The sequence below is a fragment of the Scomber japonicus genome, chromosome 3 (assembly GCF_027409825.1).
Source record: "Scomber japonicus isolate fScoJap1 chromosome 3, fScoJap1.pri, whole genome shotgun sequence".
NCBI lineage: Eukaryota > Metazoa > Chordata > Actinopteri > Scombriformes > Scombridae > Scomber > Scomber japonicus.
This window is the reverse complement of record NC_070580.1, coordinates 8,046,516-8,071,856: the sequence shown is the minus strand read 5'-3', so window position 1 is coordinate 8,071,856 and position 25,341 is coordinate 8,046,516. Positions and strand designations below refer to the sequence as shown.

Here is a 25,341-nt window from a genome sequence, read left to right as displayed (position 1 = left end):
TTGTGAAAACAGGTGAGTAATGTCTTCTCTCTTGTCAATCTCCATGATGTCTTTGGGGTTATGTTATGTTATGGTTATTGCATTCTGGGGAATTTATTATAGCAGGCTGGGAGGGCCTACAACACATGGTAGTAGGTGTTTGCTTTTGGAGCTTGAGCCATATTAGTCACTAAAAGGTCAGAATCTGCTTCGTCAACTTTGATGAATCATGTTTAAATCTGCATGTGATGAGAACCCCAACTTTATGAAAGTCCAAGATAAAATCTCTGTCCTTTAATCTCGATTCTGGAAATTATTGACAAAGCACAGGGATGTTTTGCACAGCTTAATACTAAGCAAATCCTCAAAAAGGCATATGTGAATGTCATTTTTAGATATTTTTTTAAAGATAATAAGATACAGAGCTTTTTAGATGTACAAATCTACAGAAAGAGGTTTGGTGTCTTTCCATAAGTTTTACAACTCAACCAGCCATGGTTAAATGGATTTACTCTGTGTATAGACTGATATAGAATAGGTATGCAGGAAGTTGCAGTGTTAGATAATATAGGATTAGCCACTGCATTGAACTGTTGAGGCCTGTCACAATAATTACATTATTGACTTATCATACAATAACTTAATTATCAACATCATCATGTCTATATATGGACTTATCATATGATACATGGACATGACCTTAATCATTTTACCTCATATTATCACACTTCACATTAGCAGCTAAGAGGCTATTCATGTCACATTGACTAAGCAAGTACTGTAGTGTCCTCCATTCCTCACTGTGTACGTCCTGAGTGGAGACTGCAGAACAATTAAAGGTAAATAACCATAATAGCAGTCTGTGTTTTTACAGAGGCGTAGCTCCCACTCTCCAATCATACCTCCCGCCTACCCTTGCATTATTATGCTATTATTAAAGAGCATCATTATATCAATGGTATAAAATTATCTTCAAATGACAATAATATTGTTTATCGCAATTATTTCTGAGAGAATATATCATCCAACAGAAGTAGTTACAGTGACACGTCTGTAAATATTATCTTTTAACTTTGTATTTAACCTTTGATTTGATTTTATTTGTATGTGCACATTTTATTACAACCTTTTTTTAAGTGTGAGGATAAATAGTTTGTTATGATTTCATGATTATGCAGCGTGCATTGCTTTCTCCCCTGAGCTCAATATTAAGTAAGTATTTTTAATTGGACTGAATTAAATTATTTACTGTGTTGCTGTTTAGTAAATTCTGTCTTTTGTAACCTGAATGTAAACAGCTGCCATCAGAGATATATATATATATAAAAAAAGCAGCAGAAATGATTTTGCACATTTGATTACATCCTCTATCACAATGTAGAAACCACAAACACACACACACACACACACACACACACACACACACACACACACACACACACACACACACACACACACACACACACACACACACACACACACATAATACCCACATCCACTTGAAGACAAAGAGCATCCTTAAGGAGTCTCAGGTTGTGATGTATCTCATGGTCACGGTTGGACAGGCTTGTTGAAGTAAGATTAGTTGCGCTGGCATTTGGAAAGCTCATATGTCTGGATGTGATCATCAGCCTAATCTGGATCATTGTTTGTAATGCCAGCCCAGGTTTACAATAATTGATGCTAATGGATCTAGATGGGACATCACGTTTACCTGCTCTGAGGCTATTAATCATTATTATCCGCTTCCCTTTTTGAAAATTACACTGACCCTTTTGTGTGAGCTTGCTGTAGAAAACATTAGTACAATTTTAGAATTTTTTAATGTGATTTCAAAAAAGGGGGCCTACACTCTGCTTCTTTTATGTACCAAATTTAATGGATATGTTATTTGAGAACTCCCTCGCAGGCAAACTGTGTGCTTTTATGCTTCCTTTTGAACTCAAAATGAACATGTGCACAGCTGTGTGTTCTCAGAAAAGAAGAGCATGCCTTTGGTCAAGCCCCCCCGCAATGTCGCCCCCTGCATCTGAAGGCATTACTATTGTAAAATATGCTCTTTTTTTCGCTGCTCTCCTCCAGCCTTCCCTCTTACAACAATGCTTCTTTTGCTCTTTTTTGGCTGGTTTGAGAGTGGATGGATGGAGAGAAGAGGGGGAGGACTGGATTTTACCACTATATTGCAGCATGCTTTCAGCACGGGCGAGGCCACATCTATGTGGATGTGGACAGGGACCATCAGTGGCTTTAGAGAAGTCGACATCGCCTCTTCACAAATCACAATAGCTTTGATCTCAGCCAAAAATAATGCCAAAAAGACTCTTTTTTTTTTTGGAATAAATTCAGTACCTCAGATGTCTCTTGCTCATGTCCACTTTGTTCTATAGGCTCATATTTTGGGAGGAAGGCTTGGTTGCTTTTATCTAACCTTCTATCATGCCTTCAGATGAAAGTAAGTGGTTGGGATGCTTGAAAAGAAAGCTTCTGTTGCCATTTTGTAGTGGCCAGATTGTTCCCGCAAGCCAGTATTTTGTCCATCAATTCAAGTTATGTTTGATTAAGAAAATACTGTCCTCCTACTTGTGCCTTTTATACCTCCTCGAATGGAAAAAGGGACTAGTGTGCAGCCAACTAAGGATGCAGGGAGGGAGAAAAAGCAGAGCAGACGCTTTCATCACTGATCTCTGATGAGCAACACCAGCTAGAGATAAAGCCTACTGACAACAGGGAAGTCAATTAGCCTTGCCATCACATTAACCACATTTGAGTGACAGTTAAGAGATAAACAGACAGCCAGCGTCCCTTTAAAAAGCTTCCCGAAAAGTGTAGCTATTTCCTAAAATATGACAATAAAAACAAATCGCATCATTTAAGCAAAGGGGAAAGTCAGATTTAATTCTACACACATCATGAACCTGTGAAGAAGCATCTTAAATTATCTCCTCTGACATCTTTTGCTCTGTATCTTAAGTCTTATCTCTTTATGGGCTTTTACAACCTGGTCGCCGCCCCGCTAGTGTCACGGCGACTTTTTCACAGCCCGGGAAATATAATTTGGGGGGACAGATGATTTGCAGAGTGAAAATGGCTGCAGACAGGGAATTTGTCATCCCATCTATAGACTGCACTCAGATACTCAATTATTCCGGCGCAGAGACGGGCGTGTTGTTTTTTTTTCCAGTAAGGAGCAGGGACAAACAAGTACATAAATCAAATGAGTGGATTTACATGTTATCAGCAGTTTAATCCTGCACTTCTTTTTTTTATCCCCCTTACTTTTGAGTGTATGTTAATAATTCACACTTGAGATGCTGGACATAAGAAAAAGGACCTCCTATGAGTTGAATTACTTAGTATAATGGAGGCAGGAAGGCATTATGACAGCATTTGCCTACCTGTCAGTTTGACTGGAGCCTGTGAATGATAAATAACAGGTTTAGCAACACACTGTCAGAGTGTGTTACACTGATGTTTCATCCTTGACTACTAAAGAAACATCTGAGTGTTTACTATTACCATTACTCTTCATTATGTGGATTGGAACTAAAAGCTAGCAACCGTATTCATATATCGGGGGGGGGGTAAATTTGAGTATGACATATCTGACATATCTATATGTTGATTACAAAGCAGAGAAATGAGTAATGTTAGTTTGATGAAATGTGGAGTAATGTGCATACTGCGTGAATTAGTGATGGAAAAACATGTATGAATGTATGAATCATACATCAACAGTAGCCCAGTTTTTATGCGTGATCCACGATGATGAAGATACAGAAAAATAGAATATTGTAGGATATTGTCAATATTTTAGAGACCTCACAAATCATGTTTTCAGGGGAGCTCAGGAGCCAAGCAGACCCTGCACCTGTGTGATAATGATAACTCTATGTAGCTCATTTTATAGAAAATGTCACAAAGTGCCTCACAAGTTACTAAGATGTTTTTTTCCCCTCATACCATGTTTGAATTTGAATTTGAATCATTTTATGGCCCAGATGAGGTAAAACCATCCATAATAATACAAGGGGACAGAGGAAATATTTGTGATGTGTGTGCAACAGGCAACAACAAGCTTTCCTATATTGCTAATAACTTCACAACATCTCAGATTTATCTTTCAACCAGGCCTGCAGTCAGGATTTTAAAAAGTGCTGATGTTAGGAATACACATTTCCCCAATTACTGCAAGCCTCCAAAGAAATATTGGACTAAATGAAGAAAAGAATGTAAAAAAAAAAAAATCACATTCTTTATAAATTTAATTGTGCAGTGATATTTCGAGTAAATGCTATTTCCCCCAAAGGCTATGTCTAAAGGCTGCTTCAAAGCCCTCTCCATACTTAGAGATGTTTAATTATGGTGGAAAAATACTAAATCCATTTTAATTGTAAAAAAAGAAGGGGAAGGGAACTCAAGTTGAATGAATCTGCTTTATGTAGGAACAATAAACAAACACTCGAACAGCGCTGTCAAAGATTCAGTTTTCAGACAGCGAGATGAAGTGCACATATTTTTAACAGCTTAAAAAAAAGAGAGAGACAGGATGTGCTCATCAAGCAAACATGTCAGTCAAAAGTGAAGTAAAGAAAATATGTCTATCTTGTTCTCAGGTTCGCTGACAGAACAACCAAATGTGTAATTTGTGTAAAAACCTGAATGTTGACAGATGGATTTTTTTTTTCTTGTTTGGGAGGGCAAGTTTCCACACAAATTTAAATTGGCTTACAAAAGGAAATTGGACATGACAGGAAAAACTTTGAGAAGTGTTTATCTAGTTTATGTCACACTGACCTTCTCAGAAAAAACTGATGTACCACTACATCAATGGACTCCCCTGGTAGACTGTGTGTCCCTTGCTTTCTCCTTCCCTCTGTCAGTTTAAAACTTTCCAGTCTTTCATTGTCCTACACCTGCTCTCCCTCTCCACACAAACACAATCGCTACCAGTCCTTGATGAAACCCGCTGCTGCACAGTGACTCAGGCTCTGCTCAGCTGGTGGGCAACTGAAACACAAACATCACCGGCTACAATCGGCTCCTGGGGCCAACCAGCCTGAGCAGGTGCGACGTGAACCCCTGCCTCACTTTTGTTACACTTTTTTTTTTTTCAGCGGTGGACTCATACAAGTGTGTTTTGACAGCTTACTTTTTAAATATGAAGTAATCCATAGTGTCCTCTGTCTATATGTACACCGGAAACACATTTGGGTTGTCTGAGATGCTTTTTTCTCAGCTGCTGCACAGTTACCTCACTGAGCTGAGCTGCAAACACCCCAGAGGCAGAGAGAGAGGAAGACAAAGGTCTCTCTGCAGCTTCTTTACTACCCAGTAACTTTGCAGTGAAGGTAGTAAAAAGTACCAAGAACATTGGAAGGCATTTTGGAGTTTTAGATACTGCAACTATTTTATCAATCAATGGAAAACAGGATTGGTGGTTCTTCTTAAAATGCAATATCTATCTATCTATCTATCTATCTATCTATCTATCTATCTATCTATCTATCTATCTATCTATCTATCTATCTATCTATCTATCTATCTATCTATCTATCTACCTACCTACCTACCTACCTACCTACCTATTGTATATGTCTATAGATAAAAAAAGATATTTATATATTTACATTTATATATGTATATATATATATATATATATATATATGTCTCCTAATAGCTAAAGCAATTGACCTCCCAGTACCAAATCTTGTATTAATCTTTAGAAAAACATTAGAAATTGCTCTCTTAATAGGGCTTAAGAGTCTCAAATAGCTATTAGTTAAACTACGCTTGTGGCTTAAGAAGAGATTTATGTTTAAAGAAATAATTAAAGGCCGCTTCTTAATTGACTTGTCCTGCAGCCAATATGACATATATTAACTGACCTTATAGTCCTCTTCATAAATCAGTGAGCCCAATAATTTTACATTTAGATCACTCGGGGCTGAACTAATCAGTAATCTCATTTGAAAGTGGATTGGTTGCAGTTTTGCAACGAGCAGGTCTGCAAAAAGAGAGCAGTCGTGTCCGCATTGCTGCTCGCAGTGACTGGAGAATACGCTGCACATTGTAGAGCAAGGTTAATTAAGGTTAATGAATCCAATTTAGAGAATATGTATGGATAAAGTTGAGACCCCTTTATTACCTAGCATGTGTTCATTTACTAGGTTGCTATTTAGTTAGAAACACATGTATGAATGCATTTAAAACATGTGTCATAAAAGTATGAATTAAATACAAAATACATTTTGAAATACTTTTAAAAATATGGAAAATATATTTTTTTGGAATATTTCTTAAAATACTGTACTGTTGCCATGTAAACACAACTGCAGCAACTGACTGATTGAACTGATTCTTGTTTTCCTGCTTTTTTTTTTTTTTTTCAAATGCCTCAACAATATTATATTCAACCACATGAACAGCTGTTCTCGGTTTTAAGTAGTTCCACATAGGAACATATATATCCCCCTCTCACACCAGCTATCAGTGCAGACATGAAGCCTCTATGTGATGTGTGAATTACATTTCCTGAGCTCTGACAGGATGTACACCATTAGTGCAGGGAATCGCTGGATAAGTGGTTATGAACTGCTATTGTTTCCATCACTTGTCACATAAAAATTAGTTCAGTATAATAGTGCTTTTTGTGTCAAAACCATAGCAGGAATAGCTTTGTAATGTTCAGCGGTGGTGGGTGTGATGAATGAAAGGTAACCTGATTACCACCAGAGCTATTAAAATCCCTCATGTGTGACCCGCCACAGCTAAACCGTCTCTGCTTAGTAGCAGGACTGCAGATTGCTGTTTGCTTCATATAAGTGGGTGTATGTCACTATTGATTTCAGCTTCTTTTTTTCTTTTTTTTTAATAAATTTAGTTCATGCAGGAATTCCATTCATTATTTGCAACATACAGCTGCTAGTGCAGGGTACTGTAATAGCCTTTATTCTTTTCATTTTCTGTCTCTCTCAAGTGTGTCTCTCTTCAAGAATGCAATTATTTGGGAGCTTAATGCTGCATGTGCTGTTCAACATGCATCACTGAATATGACTTTAAAGGGAATGAAATTACATATATATTTATGGATAGATATTATAGTATACTGTACTATTTTTTAAAGTGAGGATGCAGCCTAGTCGTCAACTGGTTATGAAGCATTTCACATAATAACAACATCTGTAGTTGGATTTGTATCTCTCTCCTCCTCCATCTCCTGTTGACTCTTTCCACTGTTTCTAAAAAAAAAAGTGAGGAAGTGCTACTTGGATCTGGCAGTGATGTTGCTCAAAGCAGGTGCTCCTCATGCGTGGGCGGGCGACTAATGTCAACAAGAATCCACAAAACCAATATTTCATTCCCTCTCTTGTGGATATTGAAATCACTAAAATATTCTGTTAAAGATTTCATGCTTTTCAGTCAGTTGTTCTGCTTTGGAGTCCATCTTTAAACCTGAGGTTTCAGCTCTGCTTCTGTAAGGCTCAAGGTTAGGGTTATATGGCTTTTAAACCAAAAAATACCCAGATCTTTTATAAGGAAAAAACCCCCAGCTTAAACTGATTTCCACACAGATTTCATATCCTCATACATCCGTAGTTGGTAAGGTTTACTGAAGCACAGACAAATAAGACAGGGTCAAATGCAATTTACAGCAAATAAGCTCCTCTCTGTGCTTGGAAAATTCATTTAACAAATGAAAATGCAAATGCTCATCAGACAGTTATAAGTATGGTGTTTGCACTGGGTATTTGATTTTTAAAATGAGATTTCCTCCCAGATTTCTTCATTTTACATGCTGTTTTTCCACAATTTTTTAATTAACACCATTAAATTCCCTTAGAGTTTCTGTTAGTCAATAAAAACTGAATATAACAAGCCTCATATGCAGCATAAAGTCAACACTAAAATCTAATGCAGCAGTGATACAGAGAGACTGACTGCTCTTTTGGTTACTGAACCACAAAGAAAAACATTCTAAAAACCCCAGTGTGTCAATATTCAGTGGAAAGAAAGATTTTAGATGAGTCTCTAAAGATCTGGAAGACGTGTACAGACAAATTAACTGACATCAACATAATATAAAGTATTTTATGGCATGATTCGCTTTGAATATTAGTTTAATTAACAATTTCAAAGGCAGATAAATGTTACGACACTGACAAAACAAGTTCCTCCAATTGGACTGTCTTTTGCTTCACTAGTACAGATTTTATTTAAAAAATCTCTTGGATCATCCCCCCTGCCTGTAAGACAAGTTTAAAAATCACTTTATTCATCTTTTTTAACATTCATGCATTCTACCTACACTTCTTTCCATCAAACTTTAAAGTTTTAAAACTTAACCGGTCACTTGTGTTGATAAAAGTCCCCACTGAGGTCTTTAATTCACTTCTTTTGGATACTTGTGGCTCTATCACAATGAGCCTTTAATATCTACAATATACACAAACACACAGAGGGGGTGATTTGGCCTGAGGGGAAGCCAAAGGCTGTTTACCATGCTAAAATATACAATTTGTTGCTGCAGAAGTTGTAGTAATTTTCTAAGATATATTTTTTGGTCTTTAAAATGTTACGATAGTTAAGCAACAGAGTGGATCACAGTGATGCTGTATGTGTATAATTAGTTTATTGCGGTGGTTCAGTAATTTGCACCGCTGTCTCAGTTGAACTTTGGCCCTTAGAGTTTACAAGTACTGTATTTGTCAGGGCTAAGCTTCAGTTTCTTACCACAATCTAAGGCCAGGAACTCTCTGGTACTGTGTGAGGGTGTGCAGCGTTTATCTCTGTGAGCTTTATAATAGACTGGCATCCTGTACTGAGTGTTCCCCTCTGCCTGCTGCACTCTGCTATAGGCTCCATAGGCTATAACCTTGAATGGAAGGAAGGAGGCAAGAAAAACAATGGAGTACGAAAAACAATCATTTGTCCATGACAGTGCTTCCATGCGTCCAAGGATCAGATGTATTAGCCTCTGACTTGTGGGGATATTTTACTGACTTCTTTTTCTTTCTTTTTTTTCAGACTTGGAAAACTTCAAGACGCACAGAAGAAGCTCTGTATCAGTCCGTGAAGGTCAGGGAGTGGTTCTGCTGTGTGGCCCTCCGCCACATTCTGGAGGTAAAACCACACACTGTCACTTTTATTGACTGTTCAACCTCAAAACCAACAAAATGGATGAGGTTGTACGGTTTGAAACGTTTTCAGATGTTTGTTTGCAGTTTGAAGCTCGTATTTTGGACTGGTGCTGTTCAGGCTGGTGCTGTTTGAGTGGCACTTTTTGACTTGGTAATCAGCACCTTACATCTGCTGCTGGGGAATGTGCAAGATTTCCCTGTGATTCTTCAAATCTGATTCTTAGGTGTGATCAGTCTTAGTTAGGTCATGGGAAGTGCGACATCCTTCCTGTCACAGCCTTCAGATGGATCTGCTTTGATTAGAGAATTGTGTTGGGTCCTCATTTCCACATCAGCTAATAAACTATGATAAGCCTTTCTTAATTAATGGTAGTCCTCAAGCAAATACAAGCAATGCCCATTATATAAGGTATAATATATATCTACCAACACCTCTAAAAGTCACTAATTAAAATGTTGTCTTTATAGTTTAATTCATACAAAAACCAAAGTGTAAAAGCAGCACGTTGTGGTTTAAATTTTTCTTTGCCGAGTGAACGAGTTAAAAATTAGTTTTCCAGCAAAAGTTCTTCATATATTCTGTCTAATTGCAGCAGATGTGTCCTTTCCTAGATTCTTGTCTTCTCTTACTGAAACCCGCTAAGTGCAACAGCTGCTTGGATTACATTCCCCCAACTGACAGCCACCTAACAGATATCACTGATTCATGCAATGCTCTGCTGTGTTAGAAATGCTGCTAGGCTGGAATTGATTGTAATTGTTTGGAGCTTGTATCCTTTCGGGGGTTTAGGTGGTGAAAAGCCTTGGCAAGCTCAGTGGCAATCTGGATTTTTTTAGATTTGCAAATAGTTGGTCGTATAGGCCTGTATTTCATTGTTCTCTGTGCTGTAGAATCCGAAATGCTACCCGGTCGACTCTTTTCATATCTGTCAATTTGCGCTGAAGTAATCCAATTAAGGTTTGTTTTTTAGGACCAACAGGGAAATAATTCCAACATGTCAGGCATCTTCAGGCACATAAAAAGCCCCCTCAAGACACTTGTCTCTTCAGTAATATACACAGCCAATACAAGCTGTCCATTAGAGCTCCATTTTAATGAGTTATATCTCTGAGCTGGAATAGAGGCTGCTATCAACATATCATTCCACTGAATGAACTAACTAGTCACTTGGTTATTTAAAAGCAGATGCAGTAAATAGAGTGTTTGTTTGTGTATTGTGTGGCTTGACATTTAAAGATGAAAATGTTGCTTTGAAATGTGTTTAAAATCCATGTATGCCACCATGTTTTACTCCAAGTCATTTAATGGGAATCCGGCATGAAGAACAACCTTGAAAATTCACCAAAATCCCATGAAAGCTTTTCCCTTCTGTAACATGTTATAATGCTGTATATACTGTACAGTGCCGACAGACAACAATGTGTTCAGCTCCAGTTACATCTATCCATTCACCCACCAGAAAGAGTATACAAGAAATCAACAGACAACAAATCAAGATTCAACAGGCCAGAATGTTGGCACTAAACACATAAATACACGTTCAGCCAAGCTGTTGGTCAGAGCATCAGAGAATTTAAACTGGCAGCAACTGAAAAGCAATCAATCATCAGGCAAAGAGCTAAGTGTATTGCCAGTTCTGGTTTTCTTTGTTGACCTCATATGCCGCTTTTGGTACATCTAAAATGGCACTTACCTCTGCTAGTAGCGGGGGATACTGCCGCTAATCTGGCAGTGTAGATTTGTTTCATCCATGCTGAAACCAGATTGTTTTGAAATGTAGAGTAGGCTATCTACTGACCATGAAGTTCTGTCATCAGTCAGCACATTGAAGTTTAATTTTATATTTTGAATGACTTTAAATGGAATTGCACTGGAAAGGAAATGAGTGGCATGAAATAACCTGAATTAAAATGTCTTTGTGAGCCACACAAAATTTAGTTAGATAGTTTTGGTTTGTGTATTTCTTTAACTTTACTTTTGGTATAAGAATTCAGTTTTTTCATTTAAAATGGATCAGTGTTGTATCCTGTCCAGGCCAGTAGAGGGCAGTAGCATTTGTAGCTTAGAGAATGTCTTTGCCCAGAGAGTGCTAGTTTCTGCCTGACAACAAAAAAGGTTTCTCTCCCATCATTACTCCTGTCTTACAGGTTAATTTAATGTAAAAAAAATTAACCGTAATACCGTGAGGGTAAAATCTCAGTCGGAAAACATAACTTTTAAATGCGGGAAATGTGTGAATAAACTGTAGTGTAGCCCACATTAATGTTGATAGAGTTCTAGCATGAAGCTAACGCTAATTTGGCAACAGAAGGTACACAGTGTTTATTTAGTGAATTCCCACCTCAGTGCCTACTTTTAGCACTGTCAAAAGCTTTCGTAAATTCTGTGTTTTGTTGCTACTGTAATGTGGTACATTATTGCAATGTGTTAAAATACAGTTCTCTCACAATAGTCACTATATTTCTCTTTTTAATAAGATAGATTTCATTCTTAAACTGGCAACTGAGTTGTGCAGGGCAGTATGACCAAAAATCTGTATCGCAGTATTTCTTTTTTTAAGATTCAGTCTTTTTCACAGTATATCATGTTCTTGTTTTTTGGTTTTTCTGCTTGACTGACCTTTTTATAGGTTTAAAGTGGCTTATTTTCCTGTAGGGGTACACAGAGTTTGTTTCTGAGTCTGAATGAAAGTAAACACAGGAGCTAGCCACCTATAGCAGCATTATGGCTAGGCTAACTGCATAAAGATCTATATCTGGGACAGTTTGATTACATGAATGAGGCTGACTTTCACCATGGTTAGACTGTAAGGAAACTGCTGGTGGCACTGCAGTCACTGAAGAGTGAAGAGAAAAACTTTCTCTGCTGTTGAACTTTTGCTGTCAGACATATAAAGTCTAGAGGTGTCCTCAGACGACAGTAAACTCAGCTGTGTAAATATTACACAGCGTTTATGAACATTGTTGTCCTGGAGATTGTTTCACCTCCACAGAACCAACTGGGAGAAAAGAGCAATGCCGACTGGATCAAACATTCAGCTCCACATGGTAAGAAAAATGTGATTAACACACAGAACTGTGTGCGGAAGTTTACTTTGTAAGACTCAGCCAGTGGTAATCTTTGAAAGCTGCTCATTGTTTATGTCAATTTGGATTCTTGCAGACAGATTTTATGTCATCTGCTAAGTTACTACTTTTCTAGCATGAACAGCCTAACGTGTAAATGAACTAACCTGGGTTTAGTTCCCTTTTCAGTTTGCCATAATGCTACAGGCACTAGTTCATTTCGTGCTTTTACTTTCAAACAAACTTTTTGAGCAATTCACGTAAAAGTCATGATTATTTCCAAAGCAGTAGGAAGCTGATAGAGATTGCCAGGGAAACCGTTATTATACATTAGGCCTCGTTCATTGGACTCAATTTAAAACTCTGGAATCTCAATAATTCAGCTACCTGGCTAGCTAGCTTGCTATATCCAGCATTCCATTAGCCAGTATAATTATCTAAATGTAGAACTTTTAATGTTACAAATTGTTTGTGTGGCAATTTCAGGGTTATTCATTTTTGTCTTAATTAGTAAGAAGGTTACATAATTAATAGGGGTCCCCTCTCAGTACACTCTACATAGCCTGTCCAGATAGCAGCGCTGTATGTGGTGATTATATTATATTTTGCAGCCTATTGCAGAATTACAGCAGTTATTTCAGCTATTTTAAATGTAATGTACAGGAAATTAAAACTGGTATACCGCCTGAATGGAGGAATTGCGCAACACTATAATAGAGGGGTGATGTATGTGGAGATTATTAATGAGGATAAAATACTATGTACAATAGGTCAACATTCCTGAAAGAAGTACAACTTGTACATGTTTTAAGGTGTACAACTTATTTGGTATAAAGATACATGAGTTGAACAGAGTATCTTTCCGTTAGTGGTAGAATAGTGGCCAGGATAATGCTTTGAGCTGATGTGTGAAAATAGAGATATAAGACATGGATATAGAATATGTTGTTAATAAATTCTACTGAGAACGTCCTGTCTGACAACAACAACAAATGCTTCTCTCTCATCACTTCGCCTGTTTAACAGCACATTTGTCAGATAGCTTGCCCTGCCATCCAGGACCTGCAGCATCTTCCTAAACTGAATTAAACTTGGTGATTGCTCATCCTGCCAAAGTAATCAATGCTGTGTTTACTGGTGTAAATGGCGTAAATCGACCAATTGCCAATCTGTCTCATCACATTTGCTGCATGTGCATTTGATGCTTCTGTTATTTAACAGATTTTTATTTTTAGTGGCTACTTTCATAAATGTCAGGCAGTCTGCTTAGTGAATGCAGTCTTTTGAGATACTTTTATTTTTGTTGTTTGTTTTATTTATATTAGCTCTTCTGGCAATATTCATTTACAAATCCCATCAAAAACAATGTGTTGCTTCTTCTGTTAAGTATGTTCTATGAAGTGAAAGTCTAATATAGTTTATATGTGTGCTATACAGACCTCCATTGTTATCTAAAAACTATAAAAAACAAGGAGCTACAGCCTTGCCCTGGATGACATGTTCTTTTATTCCAATGAACACTGTCCTGCTGCTCAAAATAGACCCCAACAGATCCTCTATATACTCCTTTTTAAGTAACATTTGCTAAAAACTACAGTGCCCAGCAGTTTTAGGAGATCTCTAAGCCTTTTTTTAAAAAAAAACTGAAACTTTGTGACCTGAAAGAATTCGTGACCTGTTTTAAAGATTTACATCAATAGTGGAAGTGAATGAGTTTAGGGTAGAGTGCCATCGAGATGTTATGGAAGTCAGAAAGTATTGATAGAAGGACTTACACATTGTTTAGAAATGTATCAGCCCTACAAATTGCTTATAAATTACATATTTTCTCACCATACACAGGCTATACAATTTTAAATAGTTTGATATATTTTTCCTCCTTTTCAGCCCCTGCTTTCCCTTCATCCCTATAAGATCTGAAAACCGTTTTTCTGGCTCTTGAATTGTGTATCTATTATGGTGAATGTCTGGACTACATTCAGTTTTGTCAGTGACATTATATCTAATGGGCAGCTTTTAACTACATTTCCAAATAAGAATAATGTAACATGGGTAGAATGTGTTTGTTTTTGCTAATTGATGCTGATATTTATATATTGCACTGTTTAGCTGTGATGTACGTGACTTGTTATAAATGAGCTTACAAAACCGGTGATACGGTATGGCTCTTTAACAGGTTTTCTCCATCCTCTACTGAGGGCAAGAAGTCAGGAAGCAACCTCACTTCTGTTATTGTTTTATTGCAATTCTGCTTTGGCCTGTCAGAAGATATGCAATGTTTGTATGTTTTTACATAAATTCACTGAAACAAGATGACAAATGAGGGAAAAACACCAACGAAAACAGCACGATATGACAGAATGCGCCTAGGATGTGAAGAAATATATAAAAAATCTTGGAATGAAAAGGGGAATGAGAAGGGATGATGATGATAAACGAATACAATTTTATATGCATGGAATGTATTTTTCTTGATTCTGAGGGCTATTTGACCTGAGGAGGAGATTTTCCTGCCAGTGGCAGTTCACAGGGGTGATGGCCATTACAAGGTCCCATTCACAAGCCAATTTCCTTGCTTCTGAATCGAGAATATTGGACAGTTTCATGTTGCATGTTGTTGCTTTGAGCAGGTATAATAAAGCACAGCAGCCATGCCCAAAACTCTGAATTCCTAACCACATATGGAGAAATAAAACATGAAAAAAAGATGACGGTACATATTCAGTGCTGGTGGTGGGTGCTCCATTTCATGCTTAGACTTGGAAGAAATCTGTCATATGTCCAGTTGTCTGCACTCATATTTCATAGCTTTAGTTTGGAGCTGTATCTCAGTATGGCATCAACAGCCTGACAGCCAATAACAAGACAATAATGACTGTCAGGCAACCTAAGCCACCTCATGAGGACCTCATTGCATTTTAATCAAATTCTGCATGTGGGTGGCACATTCAAGGAAAAACCTGTGCGCATCCCTATTCAGTACCATATGTTTGCAGACCTTCCCATAGTGGCGGGACCCTCGCTGTATGTCACAGGCTCTGGTGGGTTTCCACCTGCCAGAGGGGGCTCTCAGAGGACACATTATGCATGCTAGACAGCTGTCCTGCCCGCTGTATATGCAGGACGGGCTCGTCCATGCATCAAGACGTGTTTGGACAGAAGAAAGAGCACGGGTGAATGTGTAGGGATGGTGATAGAGGGAAGAGAAATTTCATGGGAATATGGAAGTACAAGAGTGCGTTAGTAGGGAGAGTGCACATCTGCTGTATAACCCAGGATTACCCATCATATGGTGCTGTGCATGAGTGTGTGTGTGTGTGTGTGTGTGCAGTGAATATGTGTATCTTTAGGGAGGCTATTCCATATGTGTCACTGTGCTGCATCTATAGATTAGTCAAACTATTTGATAGTATTATGCTACATAGAGATGGATAACAACTACATGAAACAGCATGCTGGCCTCTAGCTTCATGATGTTAAACAGGTGGTAACAGTAGATAGTACCACAGCGGTGTGAGTTCTCTTGTTTGCATTGGCACACATCACCAAGCTATTGTACTGATGTGGGTGTGTTTTATGAATATCACACCTACTCTGCCCTATAACCTGAAGAGCCTCACATATAAATGATGAAGATATATAAACACACTGCTGAGTAGCTACAACAATGAGAAGTACATGATTCATTCGATTCATTCAACAGAGATGAATGTGAAATCCAAAGTAATTAAATATATATTATAATATTATATTGACATTGGAAATTACACACAAGTCATCATATATAAATCAACTCTAGGGTGCAAACCCTATGTACCTAACTAACAATAAATCTGCAGGAAAGCTAAAAAGCTGTATGTATTATAGAGATGGTAAGTGAACTACCGTAAATGAGACACATAGGTTCATGCTGGGAACATGCTTTTCTATTGAAGACTAGTTTATTTGAATGCACCAGTAGCTATTCATTTATAAACTCATATGTTTATATAAGTTATTCCAAAACACACATATTACACCTGAAACAGTGTGTCATGTGAATGGTCTGGTAATGATTTGCTTAACTGAACTGGACCGGTATATTAACTCAGACCGGGTTCGGGTTAGGCTATGAGTTTCGATTAAACCTTTTAAAAGAACACAGTAACTTTACATATTTGATACAATGTGTTGCTGTGTGCTCACTCGATTCCCAAAAACTCTTCATCAGAGCTGTCGCTGTGCACAAATATTGTGTTCCATCCAGTGGAAAAACAACATAGTTAGTGAATCTTTTCGGCTTCAGATCAGAAGTCTTCATGGTTATATTGTGTGTCGCTGCCACAGCTCAATAAAAGCTGATCATCTGTGCGCTTTTGCACATCTGCTGCTGTTGGTTGGGTCAGTTTGGTCTGTAAATACTGAAACATCACAGCAACTAGTGTCCCGAAATGCTTCTGAGCAACAAACTGAATCAGCACCCGCCTGTGAACCCTTGTGTTTCTTTTTGTTTTTTCCCCTACACAACATATAGCAGTAACGGGTCAATATCCATTTTCATTCATACAGGACGTTACAGTTAGTAAGTGTGGACGCTCACATTGTTGTCGTTATAGTCATTGTTCTTAGTGTAGACAGCCTTTTTTCAGATCTATAATCATATCCAGATCCAACCTCTCTCTTCTATTAGTGTTTCCCTGTAGTTTTTTTAAACCTATAATCAGCATAATCAATATCGAATTTCATGTTTTGGCATGTTAGTTTTCATGCACACAAAATTAGAACTGGGTAAGTAGAGGCTACTTAATTATGAAGACCGTGCAGTGGACACATTTCCATATTTTAAGAGTACTTCTCAGATTTCTATCAGCAGCTGTAGGAATTATGTGTTTTTGTGACCAGCATACTTCCAAAAGATATTCCTTAAATCTCACTATATACCACCAATATAACACACTGGAGGGTTATTCTCCACTGGTACAGTATGTTCAAGCCTTTATTCAGTTTTTTTTCTTTCATCTGCACAATCATGTCAACATTTGAAACGTTATATTGTACAAGATTACTGAATAGCCACATTTAACAGAAGTGGTTCAAATCACTGGTGGTGCCTTCAAGTGGGCTCTAGTTAGAGTTCAGTTTGAACAATCCACCATTTGAAAAAAAGTGTCAGAGCCAGCCAAGCTTTTTTGTCGCCTTTCCTTTTTCTAATTACCAAACATAATGTAGAATTTTTTTTTTTTAAAAAGGTCACCTAGCAACACTATTCAAAACTTGAAACCATTTGAATATCCTGCAAATTGTGCCCTCCAAAGTCAAAGAAAAACTTAAGAGTTCTCTTTTAAAGCTCAACGCTATTTGTTCTCAACTCCTAACCTCTTCACACACGATGAGGAAGATGTTTACCCTGGTGCTGTTTGTTGACGATATCGTATATGATTCATATTTAGTCCCTTTTTTCATCAGGGATTATTCTGCCTTTAATCTGATTAGTAGATGACACATTTCACAATCTGCACCAGTAATCTCCTTTCACAATCCCATATTCAGTCATACCCCCCCGCTCCTCCCCCCCTCTCTGTCTCTCTCTTCCTGTGTCTGGGGACTTGAGCTCTCTGAAATAATATCAAATGTCACTGTCAACACCATCCATACGGAGCTCACTGAGCCCCCCCCCCCCCCCCCCCCCCGAAAAAAACCTGTGTAGTTTTGACATAGCACAGTTACCTTAGTGGAGAGCAACTAGTGACAAGCAGCCAAGGAACATGACAGCAGCATGAAATGGGATATGCTGTATTTTCAGAGAGTGACACACTCTCAGTTGATTAGAGTTTCTAATCACGTATGAAAAGGTCGCGGAGGAGTCTGAGGAGTCACAGCACACATTTCCCAGAAGACGTGAGTGAGTGACACGCTTCTTAAATCTCCCTCTAAGCTCCTTAAAGTTTACAGTACACATAGCTGTTTTTTTTATTGTTGCATCTGAAGTGTTTGCAAGTGTAGGTTCAAAAAGAGATGGAGAAACACAGGTTCACATGGATGTAGGTTCATCTGAATCCACATAGGCTATACTATACATGCAACTTCCTTCTAACAACTTGTTTCCTTTTCTTTATGGTCTGCAGCGGTGTAAGCACCTCCATCCTCTGTGCCAGGTTGCAGTCACACGTCATGTCCTCAGGCTCTCGGTGCCGCTACATAAACACAAATCCCTTCGGTGCCTGTGGGGATTTCATCCCAGAAGAAATGCGCTGTCACCTGCTGTGCAAGGGGAAAATAACAATTGTCGAAAACATGACAGCTTCGTCCACAGCAGCCTAGCTCGCCTAGCAGAGCGCCAGGCTGCAGTTTGGAGTTGGAATTCATAACGCTGCATGTACTTTACCAGCTTTTACAGCTGTGTTGCCGCGTTCACTGTAGCAGCTCAGCTCACTTATTGTAGAATTTCTTAACAATCTCAATCCATGTGAGCTTTGCACCCAACAAACCAGCTTTACTTAACCCTGTAAGGCCTGAAGCATCAAATAATTGCCAGAAAATTCAAATTCTTTGAAACTGAAGTTTTGTTTGACCTTTGTTTTGTGTCATATTTGATACACCTGGACTTTTTTGCAATGTATTTCTCATAGCATGTTTTTTTTAAAGAAAACCATACTGAATATAATATTTTTAATCCCTTATACAGCCACACCCACAAATGACAATTGACAGATTTACAGTTAAATGACCTTCTATACCTGGGGTATCTCATTTTCAACAGGAATTTACCATAAAACAAGCTACAAAATATTTAGTAATTCAACATTGCATCAATCCAGTAACTATTCCTATTTAAGTATCAGTAACTATTTGAATGTTTTTTTGATGTTAACTTTTTTTAAATTGGTAAAAATGTCCAGGCCCCAAAATTTTGTCTCACTGATTGACAACGTCTGTCTTGGATGCCTCAAATATAAGGTCCCCTGGTGGTTTATCTGTGCACTACAATTATCGTGAATATCAGGTATTTCAGGAAAAAAACAAATCACACTGATGATGCAGAGGTCTCTAAAACTCATGTATCAAATATAATTCACTTGGCATTACAGGGTTAAATAGTGGATGCTCGCTATCATTCAGCAACCAAACCGGTAATGGTTCATCGACAAATGCCAAAGTGCGGAAGAAGCCACTTAGCACCAAAATATGGCATCAAAACTAAAACGACCTTTAAAGGGTAATGATGTAATATAATGTAATCACTCTTATAAATCTTTTATAATTCATTGTGATTGCACAGATTATTTTCCTTCACGGTGAAATAAGGTTATTGACTTGACCTGTAGCAGTCTAAAGCAGCTTAATCACTGTTACCAGATGTCTCACGTGTGCAGGACCATTGAGGATTTGTGTTGTCCCATTCGTCCCAGTGCGCTCAGTTCTTACCTGTTGAAAGAATGATGCAAGCCTCAGCCCTGTGCTCGAGCTGCATCAGATGGATGTGCCATGTATGCTGCAATCTCATTTCTCTCCTCTTCAGGGAACCGAAGTTTATAATCATAACAGTTTGATTTCTCAGAGGCTGGTGTCTCCGATGTGCTCCTTTAGGTTCTATTTTAAAGTGAATTATAGTGGGTTATAGAGGTTAAAGGGACAGTGACAGATTTTAATTAGTTTCTTTTAGGTAGAATTGTTGATCACTGGTCTGTTTTTACATAAAAAGGCAGCTTTACTTATCTTGGTTCAAACATTATGATGCTTAATTGGATGTGATAACAAAGATTCTTCACATCATTTACATTTCATCATATTTAAGCTGACTTCTTTCATAGTAATTCAAGTTATAATGTGTGTTTGAGTTTTTCTGTATTTCACTTCATGTTTCATTTTAACATGGTTACAATGAAATATGATGTAACCAAGTTGCATCAGCAGCCTGATAATACAGAAATCTTGGATTTACCAAACACACACACACACACACACACACACACACACAAACACACAGTGTATCAGCAACCACACTTCCAAACAGTGAGTGTCATATTTTATTCATTCTACCATAGACAAGAAAAGCAAAGCAGTGATGTCTGCTAGAGAAAATAGAGAATTTCTAAAAATAAGATGTTATCTCTCTACTATCCATCCACCCACCACAAACAATTAGCAGTTTAGTGGTGTTAATATGTGAAATATGTACAGAGTGTTACATGAGACAATATAACACATTCACATCTCCTCGATTGGATTAAAAACATTACTTTAATGTTTATTACTAAGAGTCAGACAGTTAGCAGCAGGCAGTATGATGATACATACAGTAGAATACCATGAGACAAATAAAGTTGGTAGTAAAAATGCTGATGGGTACATATCTCTGCAGCGTGTGTGGGTGTATGAGGACATGGTGGGGAAGTTAATGTGCAGGACGTCTTTGTGCCAATATTGGATTTTGAGATTATTGTTTGCATCAATGAGACAAATCACTTTAAAATGTTAGGTATTTCATTTGTTGGATTAGCCAAAAACAGACATTCATATGTGTATTTACAATTCATGTTCATTTTCCAAATGATCTACTTACATCACAATATAGAGATCACTTTGAGTTTTGTTTTTTCAAATGTAAAGTGCTTTATAAATAAGTAATTTGTATTATTATAAAATTACGTGTACTGTAATAGAGGATGCTATCTATATCTCCTACAGTACAACCCACATATATTTTGTATCAACTTGTTTCAACTCTTCATTAAACTTATGATTACTCCATCATTCCCTCAAATTTATATATCCCAAAACAAAGTTACACAGTGCTTTACAATAAAAACAGATAACGCAAGTAAAAGATCCAAAATAAAGATATACAGGTCAATTAGTTTTTCTTGTGTCTATGTGGTTTTGTCAAATTTAAAGGGGTTAAAATTGGAAAATAAACATTTTTGTGGAGCCAGCATAACATTTCTGCTTTTAATCCATTTTGAGAGACTAGAGAATGGAATACAATTGTTCCACATATTAAATTTAATCTGGGGAATCATATAAATCATGAACCATTTCATTTTTTGAAGAATTTCTTTTGTGGTTACACCATTTGACCATTTCAGGAGCATTCAGTCTTACTTTTGGTTAAAAAAATGTGCAAATCTGATTTCAAATGACATAAAACCAAAAGAAATACAACATTTGCATTTTAACAAACCTGATGCTTTTTTAGCGATATTTTTAAATTGCTCATCCTGCCAACCCTTATTTGTCACTGACCTATACAATAAATTATAACACAACAAATACCAACAGTTAAGAAAAAGCCATACGATAAAAGTGAGTCTTACAAAGATGACACTGAGTTTGCCTTCCTGAGATCTCCAGCCAGGGAGCCACAGCTGAGGGGCTTTAGCAACTTTGGAAATGTTGAGATCTCCACTAGAAAGCAAATACAGTTCTTTGGATTTGAACAATGTTTGTAATGACTGAACCACTGGTGGGTTCAGTCAAGTTTGTACCACAACCAGTAACAACCCCCTTCAGGCTGAATGGTCATAAAACACAATCAACCACCAATTTGAATGATTTTGTCATCTTTCAAAGTATTCTAGTCTTTTTTGTTTGTTTGTTTATTTGTTTGTAGTAAAATTAGATACAGTTTTTTATGGTCTATCAGTCATTCATCCCAGCTAATATCGGTATCATGGTTTCATAGCATTAACCGGCAGGATGTGATCCCACCAAATGTGACCGGTGTCATCATCAGAGATCCTACCTGCTCTTACAGTCGAGTTGCGGAGCGACAGGAAGAAGAGGCTGAGCACAGATCAGGCATGACACACCCTGCCAGGCCAGATCTGAGCACAAAGGCAGGAGCCGGGTGCTTGCCTCCACCCCCACCCCCACCCCCACCCCCTCTAACCCCCCCGAATCCACACAAGCTCACTCTCCATCTGACAGGCCGGTGTCAGAGCGTGCCAGGAATATATGGTAATGACTTACTGCCAGAGTTCAAGGGAGGAGAATGGATTAGCACAACCTGGTTCTAGCTTAAGGTTTTTTTTTTTTTTTTTTTTTAACCAAGCTGCCTTCAAAAGTGTTTGTTTCTCCCAAATGTGCAGTGCAGTTGCCCCCCGGACTGTCACTGTGGGTCAGAGGCAGCAAGAGGAGCTGAGAGGCTGTCAGCTTCTGTCTTTTTCAAAGCCAACTACATTAATGGGCTGCCAGTGTGACCCAGCCGCGCTCTTTGTACTACACGATTACCGTGTATAGTCGTCGACCTAATGCTGCTGACCTCTATTTACTAATGGGGAGAGACCTTTAAGGGGCACTCAAGACTGAAATCACTTTTTGTGCATTTGCTCCAAGTGTTCTTTCCTTTTTTCTTTTTTCTTTTTTTTTTTAAGATTGTGAGTGTTGCTGTGAGTTGCTTCCACCCGAGGCTTCGAGAACACGGAGCATGTGCATCCTGTCCGGTCCTGTAAAGTGAAACAGTGAAACAGAGGATTCTCGGAGCCTGGAGCAGATATGGAAGTACTGCACTCAGTAACACGATGTGGGCTGACAGTAGTTTAACTGAGGACGGAATGTCTTGAGTTTCTTTCTCTGTTTCGTTCTGTTTATGTGCAAAGATGCTCTCCTCAACTCAGTGAAAGCGTAGATTTTTAATAGGACCGAATTCTCAGCTCGATCTCTCACTTGACTTTTCTCATATGTCCATGTTTGACTCCATGACTCTGGAACTATTTTAGAAAAAGTAGTTCATGTTGTACCACATCGGCGTTGTTGACTGCACCCGGCAACCCCGCCTACTCATGATACTCATGAATGTAACGCCGCACTACTGACGCCTGTAATCAGAGAATTATTCAGCCTTGGAGAGGACGAGCGTGGACCGTTTTGTTGTAAATTTGTGCATTTTGCAGCTTGCCCGCATCCCACTGCTTTGTAATTGGGTGATTAAAAATGCATATTGTTGTCACAGTGTGCCTTCACATGTATTATTAATATCAAAAGATGAGGAGGCTGATTCTGATAATATATTATGACGCCTGATGTTCCAGTAAAGCTTCAGACATCTTTTTGTATTGACAGATGGCTGCTTTGTTGGCAAAAAAAAAATATCTTTTTGTTGTTGTTCATCCTTGTCATGAATGTTGTCTGTGTCTAAATGAATATGTATTTCCTTTTATCAGTAGGGGCCTACCCCCCCCCAGGGACAGTTTCAGTGGCTCTGGCTGTGATCTGGGACTGCAGCAGGAAGAAGGAGAGCAGGCCAGGGCTTGTATTGTGTAGAAATTAATCACATTACAAGGATGGAGAAAAAAAAACATGGCTGGTTTTTCAACCGCTGGCTGACGTCACAAACTGTAACAGATACATGAGTACATGAGGGCTGCCAGTCCAAGCATCCACAATCATTGACTAAAATAGACTTGTTCAGTTGTCTTCTAGCCATTACCTAAAAACGCATGTTCATCATTTCATTGGTGACTTCGGTGATGACGCATTTACTAAACAGGAGAACGCTCTACAGCTAATTAGACAGAACTGCACAGACTTAATTTGATTTAATTTAAAGTATAATGTTGAGTGGCAATGTCTTTTTTTGTATAACTTGTATCAAGGATATATTACAATGGTAATATGTTCAAAGTGCTTGTGTATACAACTTGAGGACAAGGAACAAGGAACACACTTGAAACCATGCCAGGGGGATTAAGGATGGAAAGAACATAAACGTCAAGATAAGGAAAATAAACAGCTACATAAAAATCTCAAAAAGCTTGAAGTAGCTGTGCCTTTAAACAGCTTTTTTATTTGTACAGTACATTCCGAGATTGAAGAATTGTTTGATGTAAACTGTAAATTGTGGAAAATGTAGGGTTTTTTGCCAGAAAATTTGTATCTGTGAATATTGAATTTGGATAAAATGATAAGCAAACTACTCAAGACTTCGGTCGTACTCAGTGAAACCAAGCAATACATTTTACCAATGTAAAGAAAAACTGAGGTAGATATAATCAGCAAGTGGTACTGTCCATCCTTAAGCCATCCATCATGTTTACCTGTTTCACCATACACAACATAGTAGAATATATAAGAATAAGTACATACTGGAATTAAAGAGGCACTCATGCTATTATTGTACAAGAATAAGTACATACTGAAATTAAAGAGGCGGTCTTGCCATTGTTGTACAGATAGATTAGTTTAATGTCATGGGGAATACTATTTATATGACTATAATGTCTTCTGTGGCTCTGGAACAAACAGTCTAAAATAGAAACAAAGAGATCAGGGTTGTATTGTCTATCCTTTAGCCATTCATCACATGTACCTGTTTCACTGTACACAGCATACAAGAATATGTAAGAATACGCACATACTGAAATTAAAGAGGCACTCATGCTATTATTGTACAGATAGGTTTGTTCACTTGTCATGGGGAATACTATTTATGTGAATATAATGTCTTATGTGGCTCTGGAACAAACAGTCTAAATTTAAAATGGAAAGATCAGGGTTTTCCTCTCAATCTCTCTTGGAAGTCCCTCTACTTTATGGAAGTGTAATACTTAATGAATTACAAATGAATGAAAATTGGGTGTATGCTGACACTGAATGTTTAAACAATGCATTAATATTAATGTGGCTTCTAGAGACTACCTACTCACAATGTGGAGTAACGTTCATGTGTGCATCCACAGGTGCCCTAAGTTGATAACGTATGTTCCTTTTCTGGCTGTCATGCAGAATGATTGGCCTACTTTGGGGTGACGGCCCACCTTCTTTGTCCTCCTGCTCTGTCTTTACATTACACTTTCACAAATCAGTCCAGGGTTGTGATCTGAACTGTGCAAGGAGACGGGGCATGTTTGACTTGCACATCTTGTTCAGGCTTTGAATATTCAGTGAGGCCGCTCCTTTGAAGCTGAGCTCACATGTCTCCTTATGTGACCTCAGCAGCTTTATTCATTGTGACTTTTGCAAAGTGATCTTTAATCTAAAGGGAACCACCCTGAGGTGTTTGAGGACTTGAGCAGATGTCACTGGATCGCATTTTGGAAATAATAATGATGTTTTGACAGACCAAAAGAAGCCACAGACTCCAGTGGTGTGCCTAGTTTAATGTGTGTATTACAAATAATGCTATATTAAGATTATTGTGTATTTTCAGATTTGAAAAGGCATGTTCTACATCACTTTACAC

At 38.0% G+C, this 25,341-nt stretch overlaps 1 protein-coding gene across 1 annotated transcript in view; it reads left to right on the top strand.

Annotated features, from left to right (window-relative positions):
- The window catches only part of cntn4 (contactin 4), a 124,645-nt gene that overhangs the window by 27,395 nt on the left and 71,909 nt on the right, over window positions 1-25,341 (top strand). Inside the window, exon 6 of the mRNA XM_053315477.1 lies at window positions 9,004-9,099. Within this exon, the coding sequence (XP_053171452.1) occupies window positions 9,004-9,099 (96 nt within the window). The remainder of the gene's footprint in view (window positions 1-9,003; window positions 9,100-25,341) is intronic.